At 49.8% G+C, this 21,607-nt stretch overlaps 3 protein-coding genes across 10 annotated transcripts in view; 1 reads left to right on the top strand and 2 right to left on the bottom strand.

Annotated features, from left to right (window-relative positions):
* Positions 1-1,187: 1,187 nt before the first annotated feature.
* POLL (DNA polymerase lambda) lies at positions 1,188-11,182 on the bottom strand. 7 transcript variants are annotated; one of them, XM_009215216.3, is made up of 9 exons: positions 11,095-11,182; positions 10,144-10,304; positions 8,721-9,015; positions 8,175-8,337; positions 7,461-7,778; positions 6,353-6,526; positions 5,631-5,759; positions 2,511-2,679; positions 1,188-2,085 (listed from the first exon to the last, which is right to left on the bottom strand). In XM_009215216.3, exons 2-9 carry the CDS (start codon positions 10,256-10,258, stop codon positions 1,721-1,723), a joined length of 1,728 nt encoding a protein of 575 aa, XP_009213480.1. In that variant the 5' UTR covers positions 10,259-10,304; positions 11,095-11,182; the 3' UTR covers positions 1,188-1,720. The 7 variants fall into 7 exon arrangements, with proteins under 7 accessions (XP_009213480.1, XP_003904198.1, XP_009213483.1 ...); XM_003904149.3 differs by having other exon boundaries at positions 10,704-11,145; XM_009215219.3 differs by lacking the exon at positions 11,095-11,182 and adding an exon at positions 10,924-11,083.
* A 1-nt stretch (position 11,183) lies between these two features.
* DPCD (deleted in primary ciliary dyskinesia homolog (mouse)) overlaps positions 11,184-21,607 on the top strand; it is a 23,126-nt gene continuing 12,702 nt past the window's right edge. Inside the window, exons 1-2 of one of the 2 annotated variants that reach the window (XM_003904153.5) lie at positions 11,184-11,293; positions 17,731-17,811. In XM_003904153.5, the coding sequence (XP_003904202.1) occupies positions 11,230-11,293; positions 17,731-17,811 (145 nt within the window). In that variant the 5' untranslated portion in view covers positions 11,184-11,229. The remainder of the gene's footprint in view (positions 11,294-17,730; positions 17,812-21,607) is intronic. The other variant, XM_009215215.4, reaches the window with a different exon arrangement.
* Positions 18,670-20,072, bottom strand: LOC101012874 (40S ribosomal protein S27-like). Its single transcript, XM_009215214.4, has one exon. It carries the CDS (start codon positions 19,160-19,162, stop codon positions 18,746-18,748), a length of 417 nt encoding a protein of 138 aa, XP_009213478.1. The 5' UTR covers positions 19,163-20,072; the 3' UTR covers positions 18,670-18,745.

The following is a 21,607-nucleotide window of genomic DNA, read 5'->3' as shown; positions in this document are numbered from 1 at the left end:
CTGAGGGACCAGTCCAGAGAGGGACCAAAAGTAGCCTTCACACCCGGGGGCTCAGGCTTTCCCCAGTCCCTCTCCTGTCTACCCAGGCCCACTGTGGCTCTTGGCAGCCATGTGTCTCTGGGAGTAAACGTTCTTGGGGGAGAGGCTCGCCCCTCCAGAAGGCTTCTGGGCTTTTGATTGGCCATCTCTCGGGTTGGTGCTGAGCTGTGAAAGGGCCCTCCAGGTCCTGTGGGCTTCTGATTCCTTTCCCAATATGATCAGTGATGGGAAGACTCCCTGACTTACACGTCAGGGGTGTGAGCTTGAGTTGGGGGGCCTACTCCCAGGCTGCTGGGATCCCATGATCGAGACCAGGCAGACAAAGGCTGGCTCCGCGACTCTGCAAGTTACCAACAGGCATGTCGCCCACCCAGCACACTCAAGGTGGGATTCCCCCTCTGGAGCCAAAGCTGCCCTCACGTGTCACCACCCAAACCCCAGCACAGGGCCTCTCCAGGCTCCTCGCTCCTCCTCCAATACAGTCTCCTTCTGACTCTGTGCCTGCTCCTCCTCATACCTGGGCTGCCTGAATCTCCTTCCATGCCCCCACTCCCCCACCAAGTCTCCCTGCCCTGCGAAACAGCCTCAGGAAGCCATCCTGCACTCCCCAGCAGGACCTGCTCTCGTCTGCTCTATCAAACCAAGCTCTGCTTCCAGTCCTCTACCAGCCCAGCCTGCTCCTGACTCCCAGCACACAGTGTCCTCTCTAAAGCTGGTCCTTAATTGTCCCCCAACAGAGCCTGCTGACTCCTCTCAGAGGCAATTTCCCTGCCAGTCTGCCTCTCTCCTCCTCCGGGAAGCCTTCCCTGGCCGCCCATCCCTGTGTACACAGGTCACTATTTAGTTGTTCCTAATGGTTTCCTGAGTCTTGCCACTTTTGCTTATGTCCCTGATAGCCTGGTCTAAGGCAGGGCCTGCAGAAGTTGGTGATGGCTAGATAGGAGCTCCAGGTGCCTGACTCCACGATTCTCCCTGGTCACAACCACTGCTATCCTTGCTGTGAGTTTAGGAGCTGACTCACGCCAGTCCTGTCTAGAGGGCAGTTAACGCAGCCTTTCTGGGCTCCTCTTTTCAGTTCCCATCTCCGTCGTCCCTGCCTGGGTGGAAGAAGGTAGGTAGAAGCTGCAGCAGTTCAGACACCAGGCAGGTTCAATGTCAAATGCACTTTACTGGGCCCCTGGGCCTTCCAACACTGTCCTCACTGAGGCTGGGGCACCCCATTCCCAGCACCACCAGCTGCCCAGGAAGCAGCATGGGTAGAGGGAACACGTGTGGAATGGTTGTTCTCCTACCCCAGAGGGTCTTGGACGATGTTGACAGCACAGCAGCTTCCCTCTCCCCGGCAGCTTCTGTCCCCACCCAGCAGCTCAGCCTTTCTCACAGCAGGGAAGGGGGAAGCCTAGGGCTTCAAATCAGCCACCTGCTCCTGCTTAAAATGGGATAAGGGGCCACTTGCAAAATTCTTCGAGGCAGCCTGCTCCTGTCTGGGAGAGGACTGGGTAGACACTGGGAGCCATGCTGGCTCTCGCTTCAGGCCCAGAGCCCTGGGCCCAGCTCGCTGAGGAAGCTGGTGGTTGGAGCAGCAAGGTTTGGCCAGCTGAGGCTGGAGGGAGTACCCCACTGGGTGGCCAGGAGGGGTAGCCAGTCCAACTCAGCTCTCCTCCGCACCCCCAGCCATGGGTCACCAGTCCCGCTCAGCAGGTTCTCGGTAGGGGAGGCCTAAGAGCCTGAAGACATCCTTCTCAGTGGGAGTGGGCAGCACTCGGCCAGGCCCCATCTTGCAGCCATGGGTGTTCCGGACCACAGCAGTGCTGAGGGCATGTTCTGACAGACTCATGCCCTTGGTCTTGGCCAGGGCTCGCATGGAGCGGTTGAAGTGTGCAGAGCCGGTAAAGTAGAGCAGGGCACAGGCAAACTCGCTGTAGGGCACCACGATGATGTCCAGGCGCCGGTGTCGCCACCCTGGCCCTGGGAGCCGGCACACCCCCAAGTACTTCTGTTGCTGACCATTCTCCTCTTGGCTCACCAAGTCATCTGTGAGGAACCCTGGCCCAATAGAGGGGACTGCTGGGAGGGCAGGGAGCCAGGCCTGGGCTATCCCATACTCTCAGGTCTCTCCTGATCTCTAAGCTGGGGCTTGCCCAGGTATTAGCTGGGTGACACTACCCTCTCTGGGCCCTTCTCCTTTTCTGTAAAACATGGATAGTAATTCCCATCTCCCCCACAGTGTCACAGAAAGATCAGATGAGATACTCAGCCTGCAGGGTTCACTGAGCACCTCCACATAGGTGTGGCAGGGCTGCTTCATCTCTCCCTGGAGAGGATTCCAGCCCCGATAGAGATGGGATGCTGGCAAAGCACTGTTCCTCTGCTTCCTGCCTCGGGACTGGAACTTCTAAGGTTCTCCCTCAGGGGCCCCCAGCCCTGTGCTGCCCTCTGTCAACCTGCTCACCCAGAGATGGAGCTCATACCTTGCTGCCGAAGGCTGTCAAGGAGGCGGCTGAAGATACCCCGGTGGGACCGGCCATCTGGGTGAGTGATGAGCACGTCGACATCACCACAGGTTGCCTTTCCCCGTCGGTATGAACCACATGCCACACATAGCAGCCCGGAGTTAAAGGCCTGGGCTGCTTTCTGGACCTGGGAGAGAGCAGTGACAGGTGAGGGGCCGTGGGGAGCTCCTCTCCCACAGCAGCACAAGGGCCTTCCCGGACTCGGGCCCACACCCTCAGCTTATGCCCATTCCCCAATGCCTGCTGCAAGCCTGGGGGAATCCACCGTGGGGAGCTGCTGTTCTTTCCCTTCACTAGGACAGGAGAGAAGAAAAAGCTCACTGTGCAAGAGGCAAGCCTGAGAAGAGATGGGAGAAGGTGCCAGCTCTGCTTGTCAGACTGGGCACTGAGCTTGCCCCATGGAGCTCTTTAAGAGTAGGGAGACACAGACTCTCTCTGCCCCTGCCCCAGCCCACATGCCCAGGTCTGTGAAACTCCACTTAGGACAAGGGGCCAGTTGCTGAAAGCCCTCAGTCAGGTCTAGGTAGCCCCAGATATCTACTGATTTGGAGCTAAAGGTTTGGAATATGTGAGCTGGGGCTTGAGGCCTGAGCAGGTGGCTGGCAGCATGCGCCAGGCCCAGGCCCGGAAGAAAGTGGAGTACAGAAATACAGCTGCACCTGTGGGAAAGGAGAGGAAAGAAAGCAAAGAGGGGGCAGTTCTGAGCCAAGAGCCACATCCTTTCTTGGTGGGGAGGGAGCTGAGATGGCAACTGTCAGCTGAAGAATTGTCCCTCTGAGGAAAAACAAACCCATTAGCCTCCACCCCTGAGACACTGAGGTTCTTTCATATGCAGATGGCCTCCCCCCTCCACCCCAGGACACGGAGAATTCTGGGGCCCTGGACACCTCAAGTCTCCTGACAGGAGGGCTCTGCTAATCCCCTTACTCCCTTCTTGAGCCTCCCAAGAGAATGGAAGGAGGAGGTCCATGTGAGTAATCCCATCAAAACTTCTATGGCTCGAGCCCTTAAATGGGGGCACAGGAGGCCAGGTGGGAAGCCTCTTTTGTTCCAATGGGCTGGGGACTGACTGAGGCATTCTCCATGCCTGGATACCATGGCGGAGTGACGGTGTCATCACTAGCACCAAGGCCTGGTGATGGGCAGACAAAGAGGCCTGTCCATCCGTCTCATACCGGCCTCATAGCCTTGTGGCCTGGAATGAAGCTGGAGGCTGATTTCAATCAAACTGGGCCAGACTCCATGGGATCCCACTCTTTCACCAAAGTGAGCAAACCTTGCCTATTACAAGCAGCTCCTAATCCTAATGCCCATTGAACAAATGACACATCTAGCCCTAAATGCAGCCCAGTGTCTCTCTAATCTAGCTTTTACATGAACTTAATAGCTAACCCAACTCTAAACCAAACCCAAATCTTATTTCTTGGACAACTACAAATCTTAACTTAAAAGCAACCAACATTAAGAAAATCCTGCCGGGTGTGGTGGCTCACGCCTGTAATCCCAGCACTTTGGGAGGCCGAGGCGAGTGGATCACGAGGTCAGGAGATCGAGACCACCTTGGCTAACACAGTGAAACCCCGTCTCTACCAAAAATACAAAAATTAGCCGGGTGTGGTAGCGAGCACCTACAGTCCCAGCTACTCCGGAGGCTGACGCAGGAGAATGGCATGAACCCTGGAGGCAGAGCTTGCAGTGAGCCGAGATCGAGCCACTACACTCCAACCTGGGCAAAAGTGCGAGACTTTGTCTCAAAAAAAAAAAAAGAAAAAGAAAAAAGAAAATTGAAGCCTAACTTTAAACTCAATCTTTTTTTTTTTTTTTTTTTTTTTAAGACAGAGTCTTGCTCTGTTGCCCAGGCTAGAGTGCAGTGGCGTGATCTTGGCTCACTGCAACCTCTACCTCCCAGGTTCACACAAATCTCCCTCTTCAGCCTCCCAAGTAACTGGGATTATAGGCATGAGCCACGGCACCCTGCTAACTTTTTTGTATTTTTAGTAGAGATGGGGTTTCGCCATGTTTGCCAGGCTGGAAATTTTTGTGTTTTATAGAGACAGGGTTTCACCATGTTGGTGAAGCTGGTCTCGAACTCCTGAGCTCAGATGATCTGTCCACCCTGGCCTCCCAAAGTGCTGGGATTAAAGGCATGAGCCTGGTCTTAACTCAATCTTTTTTTTTTTTTTTTTTTTTTTTGAGACTGAGTCTGGCTCTGTTGCCCAGGCTGGAGTGCAGTGGCCGGATCTCAGCTCACTGCAAGCTCCGCCTCCCAGGTTTATGCCATTCTCCTGCCTCAGCCTCCCGAGTAGCTGGGACCACAGGCGCCCGCCACTTCGCCCGCCTAGTTTTTTGTATTTTTTAGTAGAGATGGGGTTTCACCGTGTTAGCCAGGATGGTCTCGATCTCCTGACCTCGTGATCCGCCCATCTCGGCCTCCCAAAGTGCTGGGATTACAGGCTTGAGCCACCGCGCCCGGCCTTAACTCAATCTTGATGGCGCTTTCTTCCAACCCCAAACCAAATCCTACTGACGCTGTGCTTTTACACCAACTCTACCCCAAATCCTGAGCCAGCCTTGCGTGGGCTTTAGAAGGTCCATGCATCTGAAAAAAGACATAAACCTTTGCACATTTGTGCATTTTGGGGAGAATAGAGTCCACAGTTTTCATCAGGTTCTCAAAGAAGTTGGTGAAATAAAAAATAAGATAAAATAAAACATTAAAAACCTCTGCCCTGACCCACCCTAACCTCAAGTAATACAGATATAATCTACCTGTAATCTAACTCTAACATTAACCCAATCCTAACACCAATCAGTCTAGAATCAAATCCAAGCCTAATAGGCCTGACTACTGAGAACTAGAATCTAGAGGGCTGGTGTTACAGTTCTTTCCTACCAAAGCCACCCACCCCACCTCTGGGCCTGGAGCTTCAGTCTCAACTTGCTCTGTGATCAACCTCTGGTGACCCAGTTTCCTCTGCCTGCTGCGCTCCCCAGCTGAGGAGTCGGGGGTTCTTGACTTTGACCCAAGACCTTAGAGCAGGACCTGGCTGTCCTCACTGCTCTAGGACACCCGCTTACTGTCTGCTCAATCTCTGTAGCCTCCTCCCTGGGCATGCGTTCCAGGAAGTCATTGTAATGCTTCAGGCCAATGGCCTGCTGGGTTGTCAGGGAGGCCTGGCTGCGGATGTCTTCCAGACTTCGGAAGCCCTGGAAAAAAGCAGCCAGATGGGGAGCTGTGAGGATCCAGGACCAATGAAGAGGCATGAGTGAGCACACACATGAAGCTTCCATCGCCCCAGGCTCTAGGGAAGGCTAGAGGCAGGACCAACCTAGGGGTGGTTGGGTCTGTACTCAGCAGGACTTGGGAAAGGCAGGGGGCATGGGAAACATGCCATCATCCAGCCCTGCCACCATCCTAAAATACTCATTCATGATTCCATCAGTCTGAGGATGGGCCTTGTCATCTTCATCCTTACCAAGCTGCCCTGGTGACTGTGGGCAGAGCCAGGATTGGGAACCACTGCTCTAGACATGCAGTGTCAAGGCCTGGCCTCCTCAGGAAGGCCCTTGCTGGTCTGGGGAGACAGAGAAACATACTTCTTGTCCCGGTCTACTCCTTCTTAAAGATACCAAGCAACAAGGCTGTTCTGGGAGCTGAGGGGTCTATATGAGTCCTGGTCCCCTTGAAAAATGGTCTCCCTATACTGTGGGTGCATTTCCATCAGAACACAGGGTAGGGAACTCTGGGGCAGGAACTCTGAGACAGCAAAACTGAAGTAGGGGCTAAGCCAGGGTGTGACCTGTTGGTACCACATCCGGGCAGTCTTGGTCCCAGCTCCCCAGATGTTGGAGAAGAGCTCCAAGACAGGCACACTCTCACTGATATGGTCCAGCTTTCGCAGATGCCCGCTCTCCAGGATCTCTATGATTTTCTCAGCCATCCGCTTCCCAATCCCAGGGATACTGCAGGCCTCCTAGAGGAGGAGGAGGCAGAGGCAAGAAAGAAGAGTGAAGAGATGGAAGTGGTAGAGCCAGTGGAAAGGAAGCTGACTCCTCTAGCAGATGCTGGCATAAAAGCCCCCGCTGGCTGCTTGGCAACTGTGTGGCTATGTAAATCTTGGGTGTAGTTGAAGATAAGAATTTTGGATAGAATGAGGGCTGGGTAATTTGTCTTTTGGTTCCCAGAAGGATGGAGACCAGCAGTAAGAAGTAGAAAATAATGATGATATTAGTCACCACCACCACCACCATCACCATCATCATCATTCCAACAGCAAGAGCTAACATTTACTGAGGGCTTATTGTATGTCAGGTCCTGTGCTACAGGGACCATTTCACTTAATGGTAGCCCCTTTTTACTAATGAGAAAACTGATGCTTTGAGAGTTTAAGTAACTTATCTGGAGTCACACAGTTAGTGAATGACAGGAACCAGAGTTCAAACCCTGGTCTGTTAGGCTTCAGAGTCTAAACTTCTTTTAAACAACTTTTTAGGCCGGGCACAGGGGCTCATGTCTGTAATCCCAGCACTTTGCAGGGCTGAGCCAAGGGTGGATTGCTTGAGCCCAGGAGTTCGAGACCAGCCTGTGTAACATTGTGAAACACCATCTCTACTAAATAAATAAATAAATAAATAAATAAAATTACAAATAAAAAACTTCTAATTATGTTAAAAAATTCAAAAGTAGAAAGATCAGTATAGCAAACCCCCAAGTACCCATCTCCCAGCTTCAACAACTATCAAGATTTTGCCAATCTGCTTTCATCAATTTTCCTTTTTTTTCTTTTGTGCAAGTCCTAGACCCCATAAAATCTTCACCACTGTACCTGAACCGCACTGGTGACTGACAGCGCCTTCACTAACTGCTGGCTAGTAAAGACCCCTCTTCCCAGCCTAGCCCCTGGGTACCTGGTACGAGGTGACAGGCTTATGGAAGCTCTTGAGGGCATTGATGGCCTTGGCATAGCCCAGGGCCCTCCACTTGTCTCCCTGAACACTGTAGGCTTTGGCCAGAACTTCCAGCTTCTCTGTGATATGGAGGTTGTGGTTGGTCGCCTTCTGGCTTGAGGGCTGTGCACAGACCCACTTATCCAGGACCACAGGGGCTGGGCTAGGATCACAATCTCCCTCAAGGGAGGCGGGGTAGTGGCCACTGATGAGGGCTTCCAGATCAGCTGCGCTAACCTGGGTTTCTTCCCCATCGCTGGCTTCATCATCAGAGATGGGCTTGGGGTAGAGAAGAAAAGAAAACAATAAATTCTTGTCCTCCAGGAGAAGGGATCCTTAAAGGTGGGGGTCATCTTCTTTGTGCAGGGGGAGGGTCTTCTAGTCAGACCTAAGAATGAGGTGGGGCCTTCTGCATCAGACTTGGATCACCTCGGGTGTGGGGCCACATTCCCTTTGGCTCACCGCAGTGCCTAGCCCTAGGATCCCCAGTGGTATGTGTTAGATACAGCCTAGATGAATGCAGGAGTGATGAGTGTTGGGAAGAGCTATATGGCTTCACAATGGGGTCCTCCTCTCTCCGGGGACTGGGACTTTCTGAACAGTCATCAGACCCTCCCCATTTCTGTGATCTGCTTCCTAGCGGAAGGGAGCTCTGAGGGATGGAAGGCTCCTGACCTGGGCTTGGGTGTTTGGTGCCTCTTTTGTCTTTTGGGGAGGAGACACAGGCCTGGTGGGAGACGGAGGAGGAGGAAGCGCTGTCTGAAGCAGGGCCTCATGGGTGCCAGGAGGAAGAGAAGCATCCTGCTCTGCCTTGCTGGGCTGTGACTGGTCCAAGTACCTGTGGGGATGGTGATGGGAGGTTAAGACACCAAAGGTCTCACCCTGTTTCTGTCCCCAGTCCTAATGTATTCTGAAATACTTGGTTTCCCAGTGTGTCCAATTAAGAAAATGAGTTTTTTGAGGTTTTTGGAGTTTCTCTTGAGACAGGGTCTTGCTCTATCACCCAGGCTGGAGTACAGTGGTATGATCAAGGCTCACTGCAGCCTCAGCCTCCCTGGCTCAATCAATCCTCCCACCTAACCCTCTTATAGCTGGGACTACAGGCATATACCACCATGCCTGGCTAATTTTTAAATTAATGATAGTTATTTTTAATAATTCAAGAAGAGAGCTCAAGATGCTACTAGAAAACATTGGAAAAAAAGACTGGGATCAGCCCACCTACTGGGGATGAAGATGCTGAATCCAGCTACATCCACCAGCCTCCTCTCCTGAAGGCACAAGCTCAGCCAGGCTGACTTCACCAGCTGAGCACCCGGGGGCAGCCGGGGTAGTCTGAGAAGGCGGAGGGCTCGCTCATAGTCCATGCCTTCATCCACCACAATGTGAGTGACACCTGGGCCCTGGACAGGGCATAACTGGCCACCATGCTGAACAATCTGCTTCTCAAAGAGTTCTGCCCGGGCTCGTCCAATGCCAGTGCGCACAACATGGGCCCGAAGGGAGCTCAGCCACTCTGGGGAAGGAACATCCAGATGACTACTGTCATAACTTTTTAATTTTTATCTGCCACCCCCTGGCCACAACTTCTAACATGATCTGAATACAACTTCTAACATGATCTGAATGACGAGTTCACAGTCCCCTACCCTGAAAATAAGCATTTGTCTTCCATCCAGGCAGGTTTCCTTCTACATACAGCAAATTTTCTCACAGGCCAGTACTTGAAAGTAAGGGACAAGCATTTTTATACGTCCTGTTCCTTCGTGCAACCTAGAAGTGTCTGGCACATTGTAAGTAACCTGTAAATATCTGCTGAATGAATGCCTCCTCCCTTCTTACTTTGTTTTTGTTTTTGTTTTGTTTTTTTCGTTTGTTTGTTTGGAGACAGTCTTTTTTTTCATTTGTTTGGAGACAGTCTCACTCTGTTGCCCAGGCTGGAGTACAGTGGCGTCATCTTGGCTCACTGCAACCTCCATCTCCCGGACTCAAGCGATTCTCATGCCTCAGCCTCCCAAGTAGCTGGGATTACAGGCGTGTGCCACCATGCCTGGCTAATTTTTTGTATTTTTGGTAGAGACGGGGTTTCGCCACATTGCCCAGGCTGGTCTCGAACTCCTGAGCACAGGTGATCTGCCTGCCTTGGCCTCCCAAAGTGCTGGGATTACAGGCATGAGCCACCGCGCCCAGCCTCTCTCCATACTTTGAATCCTTTATCATTTATTCTTTCAACAATGCACATTTCTTGCCCTTACACTCTGACAGACCCAACAACCCTGCCTCCAAAGCCTCTGCCATTTATTTATCAATTTGGCTGCAAAACAACTAACAACAAGCCTGGGTAATGGAGGGGGGTTTCTGTCCCAGTCCCCCAGGGCAAAAATTATACTGGTCATTCCCTGAGGGTCCAGGGAGTCTTTTCCAATTGATAGGGGTGTTCAGGTAGAAAAGAAGATAACACAGCAAATGGCCTGTCCAAGACCCAGGACCAAGCTTAGTACAAGGCAGATACAAACAGACCTGCAGTCCCTGGACAGGCAGAGTCAGCTCCAATATCTGATTCTGGACATGAACAACATAGGGCTGAAGCACATGAAGGCTGAGGGTTCAAGCGCATGAGGGTTCTGAGAGTGGGTCATCTCACCTTCTGCTTCTTCTCCCTCTTCCTTCCTGGGAATCTTTGCAAGTACTTTTGATGATGCATCAGCATGAATTTTCTTCCGTTTGGGAAACGCCTTCAAGATACCCCTGGGATCCATTGAAGTACGGCTGGATCCCAGCCAGTTGGAGGGTTGGTCAGGGTTGCTGTCAGGTGGAAATACAGAATTAAGGATCTCCAACCCCTTTGCCTATGGAGGTAGGGGGTAGCAGCCCAGTTTGGGGAAGCGGGAGGTGGCGGGGGGGATCTCTTCAAACCCCGTTAAACTAGCTTTTTAGCCTAGCTTCACACTCCCCAGTCTTTCAAAGTTGGAGTATTAGGGGAAATGAGGGGAAGGCTGGAGCCATCGGGGGTACTTTTGAGGAGTAGGAAACTATACCCATTCCTCAAAGGGGTTGCTCTAAAGATTCAGCACAGCCCTCCTGCTGCAGCCCACTTCGAAGGGCTTTACCAAAATGGGATGCTGGGCTAGGAAATGGAGCTTTAGGGGATGGAGCGGAGACTGGGGAGGACCTGCACATAAACTCCACATACTCTTTTTCTACCTCCAACACAGACTTGCAGAGGAAAACCTGAGGAGGCGGACTTTCGCGGGTGAGTGGGAACGCCCTGCACCTGCCCTGGTCTCAGCCTCTCGACATGGGGATGCTCAGCGCCGCAGCTGCGGGGAGATGGGGCACGGCCGCAGCAGGTGTGGGGAGCCCTCCGGGAATGGAGGAGTCTCGCAGCTGGGGGTGAAGACCCGGGCAGGTGTGGTGTACTCGCCCTGTACGCAGCTGGCGCAGGCCAGGGAATCCCAGCTCGGGGCTAGAAGAGAGTTGGAGTGCCCAACCCCGGCGCCAAGAGTCTCCCTCCAACCGCCAGAGTCAGTCCCCGGGTGCGGTCGACAACTGGCCAAGTTGGTCACCCGAGGGTGGGCAGGAGTAGGCCACTTACCAGGAGAGCCAATGAGAACGGACGAAGGGGGGAAGGAGGGCAAATGCCCAGAATAGCTTCCGAGTCAGCCGGAAGTGACCTTCAGTGGAACGGTTGCCATGGCAGCGGCCGGGCGGGCTGCATAGCAGAGGAAAGATGGCGGTGACGGGCTGGTTGGAGAGTCTGCGGACAGCCCAGAAGACTGCACTGCTGCAGGACGGTAACTCGAGGGTCCCCGCGAGCTCCTTCGTTTTTTTCCCCCAGGGTCCGGCCCTCCGGGAAGGGCCTCAGGGCCTGGGTCGGCAGAGCTGGAAGGGTCTCGGTGGTCAGCCGGGCCAGGTCCTGCATTTGCGGATGAGGAGACTGAGGCTCACAGAGATGACATGACCGGAACACATGTCTCCGGACACCCTTTAAATTCCTCTACACCATCTCGCCCCGCTCTGAGTTCTGTTGCTAGTATAGTAATTTCTTTTACATTCGTTATCTCATTTGCTCCTCACCACTGTCCTGAGAGGCTAATTTTCCACCCCGTTTTACAGAAGAGGAAACTGAAATCCAAGAATGTTTTAGACTTTAGAGAGGAGAGAGGCCTGGGCTCTAGTTCCGACTGTGCCATTAATTCACCACGGGCTCTCCAGTCGGCACCTTTACTTGTTTGGGCCTCACTTTCCTCATCTGTAAAATTAAGTGGATGGACTACCGTTGTTATCTCTGAGGTCCTTTCCAGCTGTAATATTTTTGTTAAGTGAACCTCTAAATGTTTTCTGTGTCTTAAGGGGAGCTACAGCAAGGACCAAGGGCTGTGCCTGGAAGAAGTGGGCACAGGGGCATGGATATCTAACTTTTCCTCACCCTAGGATTGGCCGATGTCAGCCTCCTGTGCACGTGGGTCCTTTCTGGACCCACTGGGTAACCAGGATGAATTGTGTCTGAAGTTCCTGAGACTTTCAAGATAATAGCTGGTGATTCACATTCACAGGCAGAGGCCAATCAGGGAAGCCTGGAGTTTGTGGAAATTAAAATCATTTACTCGTTCGTGCAACATTTAGGGAGGCTTTTACTATGTGCCAAGCTCTAAACTAGAACAGAAAGAAAAAGATATGTTGTCACAGGACTTAGACTGGTTGGGAAAAACATGTATTTAAGTAATAAGATGTATTAAATAGAGGTTGTAGTCTTGTATAAAATGGTAGGAAAGAGTGAAGGTGTAAGCGACATCTCTTTGGAAGAAGACCCAACAGAAGTGATGATGTTTCTGGGTCCTGAAGAATTAATAAGGCCAGGCACAGTGGCTCACGCCGGTAATTCCAGCACTCTGGGAGGCTGAGGTGGGTGGATCGTTTGAGCTCAGGAGTTCGAGACCAGCTTGGGCAACATGGCCAAACCTCATCTCTTCAAAAAATACAAAAATTATGGCCGGGTGTGGTGGTTCATGCCTGTAATCCCAGCACTTTGGGAGGCTGAGGTGGGCAGATCCTTTGAGGCCAGGAGTTCGAGACCAGCCTAGCCAAGATGATGAAACCCCATGTCTACTAAAAATGCAAAAGAATTAGCCAGGCATGGTGGTGTGCACCTGTAATTCCAGCTACTCTGGAAGCTGAGGCAGGAGAATCGCTTGAACCCGGGAGACGGAGGTTACAGTGCACTGAGATTGCACCACTGCATTCCAGCCTGGGTGACAAGTGAGTAAGACTCTGTCTCAGACAAAAAACAAACAAACAAACAAAAGACAAAAATTAGCCGGGCATCACGGTACATGCCCCGTAGTCCCAGCTACCTTGTGGCTGAGGCCAGAGGACCACTTGAGCCAGTGAGGTAGATGCAGCAGTGAGCCGAGATCATGCCACTGCACTCCAGCTTGGGCGACACAGCGAGACCCTGTCTCAAAAAAAAAAAAAAACCAGGAAAAAAAAAAAGAATTAAAATAGGTGTTTGCTGAGTGAAGAAGAGGGGATAGCTATTCAAGGAAGAACGACTCACATATAAGGGCCCATATGTAAAGGTGTGAAGGTACGTGCCTGATTACTAGGGGAGTAACAAAACGTTTAGTAATGTTAAAGCAGTCACCCAGTCAGAACAAACCACCTGTAACTATGTCAGGTACTATGCTACATGCCAGGATAGAAGGGAGAATAAAAAGGTCCCTTTTCTCAAGCAGCAATAAGGGGATGTTGTGGAAAATGAAGAGAGGTTACAGATAAATTGGGACATATTGTGATAGATGTCTTATGCCTTGCTAAATATTTAGGACATTTTCTCATAGGACAGTGGTTTCTGTTTTTATTGTGGTAATAAATACATCACAGAATTTAGCATTTTAATCATTTTTAAGTGTACAGTTCTGTGGCATTAAGTGCATTCCCATTGTTGTGCAACTATCACCACCATCTTCAGAACTTTTTAATCTTTCTCAACGGAAATTTTTTTCTTTTTGGAGAGAGGGTCTTGCTCTGTCACCCAGGCTGTGGGGTACAGTAGTACGATCATAGCTCACTGCAGCCTTGAACTCCTAGGCTCATGTAATCCTCCCACCTCAGCCTCTTGAATAGCTGGGACTACAGGCATGTGCCACTACACTCAGCTCAAGTGAAATTCTGTACCCATCAAATGCCAACTCCTCATTCCCTCCTCCTCCCATCCCCTGGCAACCACCATTTGACTTTCCGTCTCTATGAATTTGACTGCTCTAAGAACCTCATCTAAGTGGAATCATACAATATTTATCTTTTTGTAACTGGCATATTTCACTTAGCGTAATGCTTCAAGGTTCATCCATGTTGCCACAGTTGGATGCTTCCAGCTGTGCCGTTAATTCACCACAGGCTCTCTAGTCGGCCCCTTTACTTGTTTGGATCTCACTTTCCTCATCTGTAAAATGAAGTGGATGGGCTACGATTGTTATGTCTGAGGTCCTTTCTGGCTGTAATATCGTTTGTAAAGTAAACCTCTAAATGTTCCCCGTGTTTTTAGGGGAGATACAGCAAGGACCAAGGGCTGTGCCTGGAAGAGGTAGGCACAGAGGTATGGATATTGTAGCATGTGTCAAAGTTTTGCTCCTTTTTAAGGCTGAGTGATATCCCATTGTATGTCTATACTGCATTCTGTTGATTCATTCATCTGTTAATGGACACCTGGGTTGCTTCCAACTTTTGGGTATTGTGAATAATGCTGCTCTGAACATGAGTATACAAAGATCCACTCCAGTCCCTGCTTTCACTCTTTTTGGTCACAGTAGTGTTTAAACAAATATTTTATCAGCCAGGATTTTGTTAAGTTCTTTTGTTAGTAGCATCACAAAATGATGTTAGATTCTACCCTATCCCCAAACTGAAAAACAATTCAGTATTGCATATGTGGTTTGCCTTGTCAAACCTGCAGATTTACCCCTGGGTGTGTAGGAGGGATATGGGAGTGGGGGAGGGTTACTCCCCTCCACCAAGAATCATGGCTATTGATATCTTGAGTTGGATAATGAGAATTCAATGTCCTTTTGATTTTTTAAAGAAATAATTCATTGTGGAAATATGAAAAATAAAATAAGTCACATATAATATTACTACCCAGATAATCATAATTTAGTGTTTTTTTTGTTTTGTTTTTTGAGATGAGTTTCACTCTTGTTGCCCAAACTGGAGTGTAATAGCGCAATCTCGGCTCACTGCAACCTTTGCCTCCTGGGTTCAAGGGATTCTCCTATCTCAGCCTTCTGAGTAGCTGGGATTATAGGTGCCCGCCACCACGCTTGGCTAATTTTTTTTGTATTTTTAGTAGAGACGGGGTTTCACCATGTTAACCAGGCTGGTCTTGAACTCCTGACCTCAGGTGATTGGCCTGCCTTGGCTTCCCAAAGGGCTGAGATTACAGGCGTGAGCCGCCACGCCCAGCCCATAATTTATATTTTTATACATAAACAACTATATTATTCCATGCGTACACTCACAGTTATTTTTTCTTTTACAAAAATATACTAATATACTTAATAATTTATATATACATTTATTTCTAGAATAAATATACTATTAAAACAAAGTATAGATAAGTATCGCATAATCATTGAGTAAGGGAGGATACTCTGAGCGCAACTTCTAAGGCAGTAACCACAAAGAAAGAAAATATATAGTTGACTTTATAAAAACTAAACACCTGTGTTGGGCACCTGTAATCCCAGCTACTAGGGAAACTGAGGCAGGAAGATTGCTTGAGGCCAGAAGTTTGAGGCTGTAGTATGCTATAATCATGCCTGTGAATAGCCACTGCACTCCAGCCTAGGGAACATAGGCAGACACTCTTAAACAAAAACACTTGTTTGGGAAAACCCACTTTAAACAAAGTTAAGGGCTGGGTGTGGTGGCTCATTCCTGTATTCCCAACACTTTGAGAGGCCAAGGCAGGAGGATCGCTTGAGCTCAGGAGTTTGAGATCAGCCTGGGTAACATAGTAAGACCCCATCTCTACAAAAAAATTTTAAAATTAGCTGGGCATGGTGGTGGCTGAGGTAGAGGATCACTTGAGCCCAGGAGGCAGAGGTTGCAGTGAGCCGAGATCACACCACTGCACTCCAGCCTCGGCAATAGAGCGAGACTCTAAAAAAAAGCCTCAGTTGGCCGGGCGTGGTGGCTCACGCCTGTAATCCCAGCACTTTGGGAGGCCGAGGTGGGTGGATCACGAGTTCAGAAGATTGAAACCATCCTGGCCAAAATGGCGAAACCCTCTCTCTATTAAAAATACAAAAATTAACTGGTGTGGTGGCATGCACCTGTAGTCCCAGCTACTCGGGAGGCTGAGGCAGGAGAATTGCTTAAACCCAGGAGGCAGAGGTTGCAGTGAGCTGAGATTGCGCCACTGCATTCCAGCCTGGCGACAGAGCGAGACTCTGTTAAAAAAAAAAAAAAAAAAAAAAAGCCCTCAGTTTTCCTCATCTATGAAATACAGGTAATGAAGACACATAGGATTATTGTGAGAATTAAATTTGTTAAGACATGTGAAATGCCTGGTGGATTTCGTAAGCACTGCATCCTGTCTGGACTCAAGGCTAGATGCCAAGGGGAGAAGATGGTCAGGCAAGACCCCCTCAGCTCCTCCCAGGCAGTACCTTGGATCAAGCTCCTGGCAGGAGAGCCCTTTCTAATGCTTGTGAGCCATCCAAATGATTAAGGGTGGTATAACCTAGGGCTCTGCTAGAGGCCCTGCAAATTTAGGGGTGAGTTTACGCAGAATACCGATTAGGAATGGCTCAAGGGAACTGTATACCAGAGAAGTGAATTGGACAGGAAAAAGGCACCTTGGGGCTCTTATTCATTAAGCATACATAGGGTACTTGTCTACTGGATGTTAGTGCTCTGTTACTAGTTTTACTGAGGGGTCTGCCTGTATCTACTTCCCTACCTATAAAAAGAAAGGGGAAATTACATAGCCACTTTTAAGCAAATGCTCCATGGGTAGAGGAATTGGGCTAGGAGACTCCCTTAGTTTCTTTTTCTTCTTCTTCTTCTTTTTTTTTTTTTTTTTTTTTTAAGACAGTCTCACTCTGTTGCCCAGGCTGGATGGAGTGCAGTGGTGCAATCTCAGCTCACTGAAACCTCCGCCTCTCAGGTTCAAGCAATTCTCCTGCCTCAGCCTCCTGAGTGGCTGGGACTACAGGCACCCGCCACCACGCCCAGCTAACTTATTTGTATTTTTAGTAGAGATGGGGTTTCACCATGTTAGCCAGGCTGGTCTTGAACTCCTGACCTTGTGATCTGCCAGCCTCGGCCTCCCAAAGTGCTGGGATTACAGGTGTGAGCCACTGCACCCGGCCTCCCTTAGTTTCTTCTATTCTTTCAGTGGATAGTGCATCAATGTTTATTCATCCTTTCAATCAGTATTTAGTTGAGCTCCTAGTATATGCCAGGAGCCACGCTTGGTCTTTAGGAAACCATAGCATGGGGATGAAACCCCTCCTATCTAGTAGAAGAGAGGCAATAATCAGAGAGTCACATAAATAGATGTAAAATCATAACCAAAGTAAGTGCCATGAAGAAAATGCATGAGGACTTAGCGTTGTGTTACTGTATGATAGGAATGGCCTGGAGATGTGCAGAAGGCAGGGCACTGGCATGGCTAGAGGGAGTGCTTGGCAGGAAACCTAATTCAATGTCCTGAACACATAGGCTTGGTTTTAGGAAGTGGGGAGAGAGAGATAAATATGTTGTCATTCATGGGAAGACAAATGCTTTTTAAAAGTATCATGGTATGTAGTAAACGCTCCACTATGGATATGAGTAAAACATTAGGGAGGCACACATGAGGACGTGATTAATCCTACGAAGGTGGCTGGAGGTGATAGTGATGGAAGACTTCCCAGTGGAAGTGACATTTGAGCTGGATTTTGAAGGGCAAAGAAGAGTTCCATAGATAGGAAAAAGTATGGAGCTGTTGCTGGTAGAGGAAACAGCAGAGCAAAGACATATTCAAGGAAAGCTTCAGAAAGGGAGAGAGTCTCAGGACATGTTTTAAAGTAATGGTGGGTGATGGTTGGCAAGGAGTTTGGGGAGGCCCTGGCTGGGTTCCTCAGTACTCCCAAGGCTGGTGCTGTTTCCCAGATAGGCCCCTTGATCTGCAAGGGACAGGGCAAGGGGAGGCTTTGAGGTAAGGCGCTCTCTGTTTTGTGCACAGGGAGAAGGAAGGTGCACTATTTATTCCCAGATGGCAAGGAAATGGCTGAAGAATATGACGAGAAGACGAGTGAACTACTTGGTGAGTGACAGAGGGTCCCAGTGGGCCTTTAGGAATACTTGGTGCTGACCTAAGCACAGTGACCACTCCTAGCCTTAGGCTTGAGGCAGGAGCCCAGATCAAATGTAGAAGCTGGGAGAGACTGAAGCCCTCGAGACAACAATGTTCCTGCGAATAATCTGGGCACCGAAAGTGGAGTGCAAGTCCTTTTGACCAGTAAAATTCATCCCTACCCTTCGCCCCAGACAAATGAGAGAGTAATTCTAAGATGTAGAGAAACAGTTGGGAAAAAACTTTACAGAGGAGGTGGTATTGGAAGTCAGCCTTGTAGGTTTAGGAGGGATAAGGGCAGACTTTCACCACAATTTGTTTTTCCTTGTTTTTTTTTTTTTTTTTTTTTTTTTTTTTTTTTTTGAGACGGAGTCTCGCTGTGTCGCCCAGGCTGGAGTGCAGTGGTGCGATCTCGGCTCACTGCAAGCTCCGCCTCCTGGGTTCACGCTATTCTCCCGCCTCAGCCTCCGAGTAGCTGGGACTACAGGCGCCCGCCACCTCGCCCGGCTATTTTTTTGTATTTTTAGTAGAGACGGGGTTTCACCATGTTAGCCAGGATGGTCTCGATCTCCTGACCTCGTGATCCACCCGCCTCGGCCTCCCAAAGTGCTGGGATTACAGGCTTGAGCCACCGCGCCCGGCCTTTTTTTTGTTTTTATTTGTTTGTTTGTTTGTTTGTTTTCTGAAGCCACACCAGGAGCAAGCGAGTATCAGAGGCAGAGCTTCTGAGCTTGCTTCAAAGGCAACACTGTAAAATATGGTCCTCATCTTGAAGAACATCTCAGTCCAAGAGGGTCAAAAGAGTGATTTTGCAGCGTGGTCACTTTCTTTTTTTTTTTTTTTTTTTAATATCCAAAATGTGTTTATTGAGGTGGTTTCCCACTCATCTTGATTCAGAGTGCATTTAGTGCTGCTTCCTCCTAAAGGAACATCCTTCTGTAAGCCTTGCTTTTCCTCCTGTAGGCTGGCAGAGGACAGTGGAGCAGCCAACACACAAAACTACCATTTGTGCATGGCTAAAGACCGTGTTGACTTTATAGCATCCTGGGCATTTCACATCCATGAAGTAGGAATTGGGGCTTTGCATCAGGCATTTCTTCTTGTGTTTCCTCTTCTCCTCTTCCGGGGAAGGATGAAGGAGATCCTTAGCGAGAGGCATGTTCTCGTGTGGGTAGGTCGTCACCGCCAGAAAAGCAGTGTGGTCACTTTCATTCCTGCAGCGCCTTTCCTCTAAGAACAGGCTCATGGGTAGCGGCTCCAGCTCAGATTTCTGGGAATTATTCGATTTGTCCACTGTGTTCCCAGGTGTGCACATCAGCATTAACCAGCTTCCCAGAGCTAGGTGGCTGGCTCTTTGACCCAGGGCCCAAGGCTGTCAGCAGTGGGAGTTGGTCTCTTTATTAAGTTCCATCTGAAATGCTAAGACCAATGATGGAATCACGGGCTGGTTTATTTTCCTGTCATTATTCTTGGCTTTAATTTCTTCCTGGGCCTGATCGACAGGTAGTATTGGTGAGGGAATTTCTTTTTCCCTTTTTCTGACAGCTCATAAATGTCTAGAACCGACAACGTGGATTACACTGGCTTGCATTCCCTCAGTCTCCAGTCTTAAAATGTTTGTCCTGCGCATGTTCAGTCACACAGTGAAGTGTTGATCCCTCCTTATTATGAGCTGCTTGGGCTCCAGTCCCAATTGGTTTAGTCTGGTGCTATTAAAAATCTTGATGTGTTTAGCATATGACACTGATTCGGTGGAAACCAATACAGTAGTAATATCCTCACAATGCATTGTAATTTATAGTGCTCCCAGGGGATGACAGCCTTGGAATGCCTAACAGGGGAGAACTTACGAAAGCAGAGGTCACGTGGACTAGCCACCACCATAACCAGGCCAGAGACTAGCCACAGCTCCTCACTCCCAGCCCCCCATGCCACTTCTCTACTCCTCCACACAGAGCAAATAAAACAGCTATAGCTGCTGCGGCTGTAAAAACAAACAAATAAAACCCGGTGTCTTTGTTGTGCTTGGACATGAAACTGAAATTAAAAACAAGTCCAGGTTTCTTCATTTGTAGCACCATGTGCCCCGATATCCCACATTAACCTGTCACTTCTCCTGGTGGCAGGTGGGGAATAGACTGTGGCTTCCAAACTCCTCTTTCTTAAAAGCGGAAATGGAGGAGAAGACTGTTCACAGGAGAACACTGTTTGGCTAAAGTTGACCTAATAATGATATTTTTTTTTTTTTTTTGAGACGGAGTCTCGCTCTGTCACCCAGGCTGGAGTGCAGTGGCCGGATCTCAGCTCACTGCAAGCTCCGCCTCCCGGGTTCACGCCATTCTCCTGCCTCAGCCTCCCGAGTAGCTGGGACTACAGGCGCCTGCGACCTCGCCCGGCTAAGTTTTTTTTGTATTTTTAGTAGAGACGAGGTTTCACTGTGTTAGCCAGGATGGTCTCGATCTCCTGACCTCGTGATCCGCCCGTCTCGGCCTCCCAAAGTGCTGGGATTACAGGCTTGAGCCACCGCGCCCGGCCAATAATGATATTAATATCATGACTCTTACTGGGCACCATGCTAAGTGCTCTATGTGAATTACCTCATTTACTCATCCTCATTAAAGCCCTATGAGGTAGATACTCTTGTCTCCATTTTACATTTGGAAAAAATGGAAGCTCAAAGAGGTTAAGCACCTTGTTGAGAATTATGTAGCTAGTTTCTAAGCCAGGATTTAAGCCTAGTTCTGTCCAATTAAGAGTCCAGGCTTTAGTCCTCAACAACATAGTGCTGGGAGTTGAGAATACTTAAATCCAACTTTCTTTTCTTCTTACTATGTTTTTCTTTGCCCAGAAAGGCCTGAGTGTGGACTGATGAGCAGACAGGAGGACCTCACTGGAGCCACTGGGCCCAGCTCTAGAACAGCAGATCTTTTTCTTACTCTTCTTCCTGCCCACCACCCCAGCTGCCCTGGCAAAATACTATTCATTATTAATTTTTAAGTATAAATAATCCCAGGGCTTGAGCTGGCTTTTGCTTGTGCATTCTATGAAGCAAAATAGGGACATGGGCCGGGCGCGGTGGCTCAAGCCTGTAATCCCAGCACTTTGGGAGGCCGAGACGGGCGGATCACGAGTTCAGGAGATCGAGACCATCCTGGCTAACACGGTGAAACCCCGTCTCTACTAAAATACAAAAAAAAAAATTAGGCGGGCGAGGTGGCGGGCGCCTGTAGTCCCAGCTACTCGGGAGGCTGAGGCAGGAGAATGGCGTGAACCCGGAAGGCGGAGCTTGCAGTGAGCTGAGATCCGGCCACTGCACTCCAGCCTGGGCAACAGAGCAAGACTCTGTCTCTAAAAAACAAAACACAAGCCAGGTGCAGTGGCTCAAGCCTGTAATCCCAGCACTTTGGGAGGCCAAGACGGGCGGATCACGAGGTCAGGAGATCGAGACCATCCTGGCTAACACGGTGAAACCCCGTCTCTACTAAAAAAATACAAAAAAATAGCCCGGCGAGGTGGTGGGCGCCTGTAGTCCCAGCTACTCGGGAGGCTGAGGCAGGAGAATGGCGTGAACCCGGGAGGCGGAGCTTGCAGTGAGCCGAGATCGCACCACCGCACTCCAGCCTGGGCGACAGATCGTGGCTAACACGGAAAAGCCCCCGAAAATACTAAAAATACAAATAATTAGCCGGGCGTGGCGGCAGACGTGCCTGTAGTCCCAGCTACTCGGGAGGCTGAGGCAGGAGAATGGCGTGAACCCGGGAGGCGG

The sequence above is a fragment of the Papio anubis genome, chromosome 11 (assembly GCF_008728515.1).
Source record: "Papio anubis isolate 15944 chromosome 11, Panubis1.0, whole genome shotgun sequence".
NCBI classification, from domain to species: domain Eukaryota; kingdom Metazoa; phylum Chordata; class Mammalia; order Primates; family Cercopithecidae; genus Papio; species Papio anubis.
The sequence above is the reverse complement of the archived record's forward strand: the minus strand, read 5'-3'. Positions and strand labels throughout refer to the sequence as shown.

What these genes read in the sequence shown, in the direction of transcription:
- LOC101012874 (XM_009215214.4), bottom strand. Translation starts at nt 19,162, where the DNA reads ATGCTGATGTGCACACCTGGGAACACAGTGGACAAATCGAATAATTCC.
- POLL (XM_009215216.3), bottom strand. Translation starts at nt 10,258, where the DNA reads ATGGATCCCAGGGGTATCTTGAAGGCGTTTCCCAAACGGAAGAAAATT. An exon ending in AGCCTGTCACCTCGTACCAG is followed by an intron (nt 6,527 to 7,460) that starts GTACCCAGGGGC and finishes CTCCTCCTCTAG; the next exon opens with GAGGCCTGCAGTATCCCTGG. An exon ending in TGACAGCCTTCGGCAGCAAG is followed by an intron (nt 2,086 to 2,510) that starts GTATGAGCTCCA and finishes CTATTGGGCCAG; the next exon opens with GGTTCCTCACAGATGACTTG.